The sequence below is a fragment of the Macadamia integrifolia genome, chromosome 5, assembly GCF_013358625.1.
Source record: "Macadamia integrifolia cultivar HAES 741 chromosome 5, SCU_Mint_v3, whole genome shotgun sequence".
In the NCBI taxonomy this organism is placed as follows: Eukaryota; Viridiplantae; Streptophyta; class Magnoliopsida; order Proteales; family Proteaceae; genus Macadamia; species Macadamia integrifolia.
The window spans coordinates 19,495,812-19,504,575 of NC_056561.1; the positions used below are offsets into that span (position 1 = coordinate 19,495,812).

Genomic DNA, 8,764 nt, shown 5'->3' on the forward strand with positions numbered 1-8,764 from the left:
ACTGGGTTGAAACACCAAGCGGCTTTAGACTCGGGGGTTTTCGTTATAGCGGAACGTGAGGGAAAGATCATTTATACCGATACTGACAAGATCATTTTATCCGGCAATGGAGACATTCTAGTGGTAGAGCACGCCCCTGATAATTGCGTCATTGTGCCTGGGCTGTGAGGGCTCTCAGCCACATGGGTAGTTCAATGTGCTCATTAGCGCCTGACCCGGAGATGTGGATCATCCGGGCGAATTCCTCCTTTTGCTCCTCAGCCTACGGGGTATTAGTAGCTATTTCCAGCTGTTGTTCGCCTCCCAAGGGCAGGTCACAATCCACTGCCTTAATCCACTTGGCTACATTCGCCCCCTACTCTTTCTATCCGATTGATGGAAATGTAAGAAGCATGCCGTGACCCCTTATTACTAATACTCATTTTGGGAGTAAAAATACTTTTCCCTATCCTCACGAATCGGACAATACTATCTACTGGCTCTACTTATATTGGTCTTATTTACTTTATTCGTTGGATTCCTAGGAATTCCTTTCAGTCAGGGAGGAATGGATTTGGATATATTATCCAAATGGTTGACTGACAATTAGATCGCAACCATTAATCGGTTCACTTTCGCATGATTAAAATAAGTCAAAAATAAAGTGGCTGCTCTCCCTGTGTTCGACCCATAGTTACACTGATCCGTGTGCTTGCAGTTATATTTTAAATCTCCTAATAAAAACACATTCTGGACTGTTGAAAACATTGTTTGGTAAGCATTCCATTCTCAAAATTCTAGAACACAGTCAAGAATGCAGCCCATTCTAAAATGGGATATTTTTCCATTCTCCATTTTGCATTCTCCATTCTCTAGCTCTTGGCACAGCTCCGATGAAAATAGCTTCATCACTAATCTTATGAAAGGCACCTTCTCTCCCAAGGAATTGCGTCTCATTCTTACAAATCTCCAAAATATACTTTTCTTTCTCTTTATAAAAATTGCTTCTCTCGCCCCAAATCCCTATATTTTTCTCCTTAAGATCTCCTCTCGAATCCAAAACCCTAGAATCTGACGATTTTTACGGGTTTGATGTAAGCAATAATAACTAAGAAACCAATCAAAATTTTATATTTTTTCTTATGAGTTATTGATGTGATATTGTCTGGGATTTTCACCAAAGAGATTCTGCCCATGAGGTGTTTGATAAAATGTCTGAGCATTCTCACATTAAAAATGCATTTTAAACAAACATTTTATCCAAACAATATTCTTATTCTCAGTTAAGAACACATTATATATTTTCATAATAGAAATGCACATTCTCATAATGGGAATGCATACCAAACACAACCTAGGGTTTCATAAATCCTAGAACTAGGGGTGTCAATTGGACGGTTCGGTTTGGTTTCTATCGGGTTAAATTTGTTTCGGTTTAGGAATGACGGAGACCAAAACCAATCCATTAAGGAACTTCGATTTTCAGTAGGTTTCAGTCTGATTTGATTTCAGTTTATTTCAATTTTTCAATATTGGGCTAATACCGGTTTAGATTGGTTTATTATTGGGCTTGAACCATAATGAATTTTACATTCATAACTTATAGTGACAAGATTTGACGAAAAACACACTTTAAATTTATGATTAAATCATGGTTTATCATTGTAAGGGAAAGATAACTAATTTTGAAACCTAATATTCAATGATTTGTAACAATTTCCCTTACAATAAAAAATTTTCTCACTTATATTGTAAAAAATGGATGGTCAATTCACCAATTTATAATCTCAAAAATCATTTATTTTTTTATCGGTTTCATTCGGTTTGGTTGGGATCGGTTTTCAGCCGATCCCAGTATACCTCAATCCAAAACCAATCCAATAAGGATCAGTTTGGTTCGATTTGGGTTTTATCGATCGGTTTTGGTCGGTTTTATCGGTTCGGGCTAGGTTTTGACACCCCTACCTATAACACATTCTCAAGAATGAAAAAAGGGATAAGAAGAGGAGGAGAGAGTGTGTCAGTGACTTCAAATTGGTTTGCATAATAGAATCTTATCTACAAAGAGGTTTCTTAATGGAAAATGAATACCTTGTAAGCCACTATGTTTGAAACAGTACGGGAAGTCACCATCTGTATAGGTTTCTTAGGCACCGTTTGATAATGTTTCTATTGTTTCCGTGTCTAGAAATAGTAGAAACGGTTTTTCATGTTTTCGGAAACAAAAACGGATTTTTTGGTGTTTGATAAACCTGTTTCTCGAAACATTTTTTGCAAACATAATGTCACTAAAAAACCCAATAATATCATCAGATGCCCAAAAGGGAGAGAAAGTTCGGTTGCCTCTTTTTAGGTTTAAATAGTTGAGAGATTTATCGAGCACAACGGTTTTTTTTTTCTCTCTCTCTCTCTCTCTCAAATTTGTTTCTACGAACGATGAAACAAGTCTAACTTGTTTCGTCAAAGTCGTTTTTAGAATTGTAAATATGAATAAATTTTGATTTATGTTTCTAGAAACGGGTTAAACGGAACAACTTTATCGAACGCTTTCTAGGTTGTTTCTTCATTTCTAGGAATAAGAAAACGCAGAAATGGCAGAAACGAAACATTATCAAATGGTGCCTTAATCTCGACCTTTTCTCATTCTCGATTTCTCACTCCCTGGATGATAAAAAATAAGAAGCAATTTGTCGATGGGGAAGGTGAATTTCAGTACACACAAATGCCTGACAACCCAAGATCATTCCCATACTTCTACTACGTTGGGCTTGAAGCAGTCTCAATCCAAAGGAGTAGAAATTAGGGGTATAAGTTTGGCCTTGATGACCCGAACTTACCTTGTCCTGTCTTGAGACCAAATAGGGTCTAGACTCTAGACTAAGATTTCTAACCCTGAGGGTGGGTTATGATTGAAAACACCAACCTTGGGGTAGGGTAGAGTTGGGCTTGGGTTGAGACCTAGGCCTAGGTCAACCCGGCCTAACCCAACCCGATCTTGATTTTAACTATGATTAATATAATATAATATAATTTAGGACTACTATCATCCTAGCTCAACCCATGTTCTTTTCCCTTTTTTCTTATGGGTCATATTCTATCCATTCTCTACTAAGATCCTGTCCATGTAGGCCATCGCGTAGATAGCACCCACAGAAGCCTGGAGATGGGACACATCGAGGAAACAAATTCAACGAAAGAGAAAGGCCTTCCCTTAACTCTACCCACTAAACCCTACTCGACCCATACCCAACACCCTCACCTTGACCAAATCCGACTAACAGAGGAAGGAGGAGGAGGAGGAAAAGACATGGAGATGAGGAAGATAGTGGTAGTAGTGGAAGATGTGGATGCAGCTCGAACCGCACTTCAATGGACTCTCCGCAACTTACTTCGTTATGGGGATTTGATGACTCTACTTCATGTCTTCCCCTCTTCAAAATCAAGAAACAGCAAGAACAAGAAGAAGCAGAGGCTCCTCCGATTGAGAGGCTTTCAATTGGCTCTTTCTTTCAAAGATCTCTGTGATGCCACCGTTTTTGGTGTACTACTCTATCTGCAGTTTCAATTTAAATTTCTTCTCTTTGGGTTGATTCTATTCAATTTATATATATGTGTGTCTGTGGATTTCCAGGCGAAGGTGGAGATTGTGGTGAGGGAAGGTGATGAAGAGGGGCGGACGATTGCTTCGCTGGTCAGAGCGATTGGAGCTACGGCGTTGGTGGTGGGTCTCCATGACCAGAGTTTCCTCTACAAGTAAGTCTCTGCTCATCTTCTGCTCATCATCTATCATGATCCCTTTTCTGTTATCTCCTGATTTTGAAGAGATCAAACGCCATGTCCAATTTTTCTAAACCCTTAATTAATTAAGGAGTTGAACTGTTGAAGAGTATTACCAAAAGAGAAAACTGTTGAAGACTTGGTAGAACCAACCGGGACTGAGTTCTTCATTACCAACCAACCTGGCAGTAGACATGGACACATCAGATCATTGGAACTTTCAAGGATAGGTTTCAGTTTCTGGTGGGACCCACCAATGTCGGATGGAATTTAGGATTCCAATACCGCCTCAGGAGGCACTCGCTTCAATGACTTAAGGTTGCCACGCACTGCTCCTCAATCCAATGAGGACACTATTAGAAACATCAATAACGTGGGATTTTCTGATATGGGGTGAAGTTATTTCTCCCCTCATTGTATATGTGTGTAGATGTCACATTTTTTTTTTTTGGTAAGGGAGAGGGTCCCTAAAAGGTGTGCAGTTTGCCATCCACCAACGTGGAGACCAATGGGGACACATGCCGAAACATCAACAACATTAGGATTTTCATTTTCATGGGGGTAGGATAGTCATTTCGCCCCTCCCTGAATCTCGACGTAAAGGTCATGCTACCTATTAGGTTTCTTTTCTCCTTTTTATACGAGGTTGAAAAAAGGACTCGTGAGATGATCATAAAACAATGAAGAGAAAAGGCTTGGCTCACCACCAAGGTGCTCAACATGTCTCATCTTCTATATTTCTTTCTTTAGAAAAAACACTCTTTGCCCTCTTGTATTTGCAAGGGTTGACTGGTGTCCTTACCCATCCGTGGGTTACCCAAATGATTAGGACAAATTGGAGATTGTGTAAATAGGCACATGGTCCCAGGTTCAATTTTTCATTTGTATATCTTCAATTTAAGTGGAGACTATGGCAATGGGTTGCTGCACTAATCTCCCAAAAAATTAGGGATGATATTTTATGTTTACTTTCAAATTTGGGAATGTTTTTTGTTTTGGATTTCTCCCACGTGTTTTTGATAAGGAGGCTCATTTTTCAGCTTCAAATTTTTTTTTTTTGGTCTGGTGGATTCAACCATCGGATTTGTAACTTTGCTTTCCTACGGAGTAGTTACTCCTCAGACTTTCTTAATGAATTTGGATTGCTCTATGTTTAGTAAAAAGATTATCAAAAGCTGACAACATGTTCAATCCTCTTCTTAATTTTATTTTGAGAAAAAGAATCTTATCGGTTTGGCTTAGGAAATGTCCAAACACAGCTTAGTGTGAAAAGACCCAACTACCATCACCACAGCTGGATATTTTCATGCCTAACTATGTCTAGACGATCTTACGCCAAACCGACAGAGTTCGTCTCCCGTTTTATTTTTTCTAAATCTATGTATAGGAGGTTCAAGTTGGAATTACTCTTAAGCAAGATTTATTGTTTGAACCAGATATGCCAAACACGCTGGGCCGTAAAAAGCCATGGTTTTCTGAAAAATTGGCTAAACAAACAATTGGGCCATTGTAAATTTATATATTTATTTTATTTTATTTTATTCTTCTTGTCATTCCTATCGGGGGCCCAAGGCCATAGCAGCCCAAGAGGGTAGTCAGGGGTGGCCTCCCACCTCCAAATAGGAAAGGCTGGCAAGGAGAAGGGTGTGGGGAGAATTATAGGGTTGAAATCGTCTGCAATTCCGATCTTGTACAATTCCGTGTAATACCACCTTCAGGCGGTGACACGTGTATTGATACCAATACAATGGCCCAGATCTGGTACAACTAATAAAACATTAAATCAGTGAAAAGGCATTTAAATCAGATCTGGACCATTGTATTAGTATCAATACACGTGTCACCGCCTGAAGGTGGTATTGCACGGAATTGTACGAGATCGGAATTGCAGACGATTTTTTTCCGAGAATTATAGGATGAATATGGGAAAGAGAGTCCAACAAGTAACCTTCAAAGGACTTAGGCCAACGCTTTATTATCAGCCACCACCACATCAAGAGGTGCTTCTCTAAACCGTTTATATAATGTAAGTTGAGACCAGTTTTATTCATGTCTATACAGGTTGGCCATGGCCCATGGCAACGTTACAAGCCACCTCAATTGCAGGGTTCTTGCCATTAATCACCGATTACCGATGACATCAGGCGATAACCCCACAAATTTGGACTTGACGCAGATTGAGATTGCCGGATTATGGTGATACCCACCCCCTCTTTGTATTTCTATAGATTTAATTAATATATGTTTTCTTCTTTTGATTGTTCCTTAATTCTCTAATAAAAATCCTTAGATTAGTCTAATCAAATTCTTACTATTATAATTTCCACTTGGTTACTTGTAGGGTTCCTCCTCTCCCTCCACAAAAAATTCCATACCAAATACTTCCAAGCCCTTTTGATAAAATTTGGAAAACAAAGAGGAGAGGAGGAAGAAGGGGTCGGGGGAGCAGTTGAAGTGAGGGTGACTCTCAACCATTTGATCTCATTCCAACAGTTGCAGATTGAATCAGTCATCCTTTACTCCATTTCACTTTGGCCATTTTGGGCCTGGGCTTGTGACCTAACAAGTGAGAACATTAGATTATCTGTAAGATCTGGAAGAACATTTTGTAACTCCTTAGATTTGTTTTCCTATTACTTTTCAAGTGGTGATATTTTGAGCAAAGAAATTGAGAAGTTGGGCCAAGCTTCATGGAGCAAAATATGTGGGCCCATGATGGTATAACTTCCCATGCATGGCCCAGTAGAATTGTGCGGTTGAGATTGGCTCGTTGGCTTGTCGATCCTTGACAAGGGAGGATCAACATTCAACCCTATTATTCAAATTCCAGATCAAACGAACCCCACCAAAAACAGATTTAGGTTCAATTTATTAAAAATCAGTAGAAAATCAAACTGATAATTTTTTTTTATTTTTTTTTTTAATTTTTTTTTTACAAAAAGTACCAAATCGTTGGTAGACCTGAGCTTAAACAAAAAATGATCAGGATTAAACTGTACAGCCACAATTTGGTACTAGTATTCCAAAAAAATTCTAAACCTCTAGCGTCCGTCCACACTTACTTCACCCACCATCCGATCTCCTTTGCCTTCTTCAATCCATACAGTAGAGCCCTTGAGCTTGCCTCAATGTGGTCTCCTGTCAACACATAGTTAGACAAAAAGGAAAAATAAGTATTTTGGCTGAATAAACAACTGGCCCATCCAATCATTCCTGAAGCTTTGCTAGTAAAAGTTGAAACAATTATAATAGTACTATTTGATTCTAGTTGTGGGATAAGTCTAGCAGGAGAGAGGGGGTTGTCCTCAGTTTAAGATTGCAAGTACATGATTCATTTAACCAGTATCTCGCATTCATCAGGAATCCAGTCGGGTTTGGCTTTGCATTTGAAAATGCAATTTCATTCCTATGTTTCCAAACAAAATAGCATGTAATCAGTCCTGAAAAAACCCTTTCTGCGATCGTGAGGAATAATATGAGATTGAAACAGATACAATATAAGTTGTTGAAAACTAAAAGTAGTAAATCACTCGAGTATAGATCATGTCCTCGTATGAGAATGATTCTCATATGTTGTTTGATCTATACTTGGACTCCACTTAATCTCTTTCTTTTAATTGATTTTTTATTTTGAGTGGAGTCCAAATGTTGATCAAATACAGTTCAAGAATCATTCACGTACGAGGACTCAATCTAGACTCGAATCGCACTCCCTATCTTTTTAATAGAAAAAAAAATACTCCCTGATCGTTCGACCCTTGCGCCCATACACATAGGGATATTGGGCTATCGATCATAGTTAGTAAGTTCGGGAATTGTTACGTACGGCAATTAAACGGTCCATACGGAAATAATACTTTTCAAAAATCCGACGTAATAAAACGCAGATGACAATGATACTGTACATAGTTAACACGTGTTTAATACGGTTACAATGCAAAAAATTCGGAAGCAAAATTTCGGGTTTATTTTGCCATTGAGAATGAACTAAAACTAGTTGTTTATAACTAAATTCTAATATTCCATTCTCTCATAAACACCTAAATCCAATCTAGCTTTTCAATTGAGAATCATCTCTCTCTCTCTCTCTCTCTCTCTCTCTCATTATCTTTTATATATAATATTAATTAAGTTTAATCATGTCTAGCATAGCCAATGTTGATAGGTGATTCATCAACACTTTTTTATCGTAGCAAATAATAACATATATTTATCAAAATAGTAATAATAATAATAATAGTAATAATAATAATAATCATTTAACTAATTAAAATATCATCATTGATATTATCTTAGCAAACAAGAAAATCCATAATTCCATACCAACCTATACTGATGTGGATCAAAAACTCTAAAATCAGAATCAAATCACATATAGGCCTGATCAGTTATTCAATACTTAAATTGTAATAATATATATTTGTTATTAAGGTAAGATTTTAAATTGGATGACGAAATTGTAATTAAGTAAATTTAATAGGCTAATGAATAAGAGTAAGAGGGTGGACACAAGGTATTTAATTAGTTGATTTGGGACAAATTTGAGATTAAGTTAAATAAAGGATATTAACAAAGGAGAGTGGGAGAGGTAATATGAAAAGAGGGATTAAAATTAATAAAATAAAAAAGTGAGATATGTGTCATTCACATTCTTCTCAAAATTCAGAAACTTACAAAAATGGAAAAGTGATGTTTTGATTTTTGAGATTATTATTATTATTATTTTTATCTCAAACTAAACATATTAAAGTACCTATAAAATACGTATATAATATGGATTTTTAGAATTAATATCCCAAATTATAACCTTTTGATTTAAACATTCGGATACGACAAAAATTCATGTGTTATACGCGAATTTATTAACTATTATCGATCGGCTTGTGTGAATGCAGCAGTTTGGTGTGGGCTTCTAAATCAGGAGAAAACAAACCCAGTTCCTAGCCGACCGCTCACGTGGTGTTATCAGCCGAGCCACCAATCACAAACTTCCAACTATCTCTTTCAC

The 8,764-nt window shown here is 37.4% G+C and overlaps 1 protein-coding gene across 1 annotated transcript; it reads left to right on the forward strand.

Moving 5' to 3' along the window:
• Positions 1 to 3,097: 3,097 nt before the first annotated feature.
• Positions 3,098 to 6,420, forward strand: LOC122080380. The gene is made up of 4 exons (XM_042647339.1): positions 3,098 to 3,520; positions 3,611 to 3,732; positions 5,818 to 5,952; positions 6,098 to 6,420. The coding sequence occupies exons 1-4, from the start codon at positions 3,143 to 3,145 to the stop codon at positions 6,207 to 6,209; spliced, it is 747 nt and encodes a 248-aa protein (XP_042503273.1). The 5' UTR covers positions 3,098 to 3,142; the 3' UTR covers positions 6,210 to 6,420.
• The last annotated feature ends 2,344 nt before the right edge of the window (positions 6,421 to 8,764 follow it).

What these genes read in the sequence shown, in the direction of transcription:
- LOC122080380 (XM_042647339.1), top strand. Translation starts at nt 3,143, where the DNA reads ATGGGACACATCGAGGAAACAAATTCAACGAAAGAGAAAGGCCTTCCC. An exon ending in GTGATGCCACCGTTTTTGGT is followed by an intron (nt 3,521 to 3,610) that starts GTACTACTCTAT and finishes GTGGATTTCCAG; the next exon opens with GCGAAGGTGGAGATTGTGGT. An exon ending in ATTGAGATTGCCGGATTATG is followed by an intron (nt 5,953 to 6,097) that starts GTGATACCCACC and finishes GGTTACTTGTAG; the next exon opens with GGTTCCTCCTCTCCCTCCAC.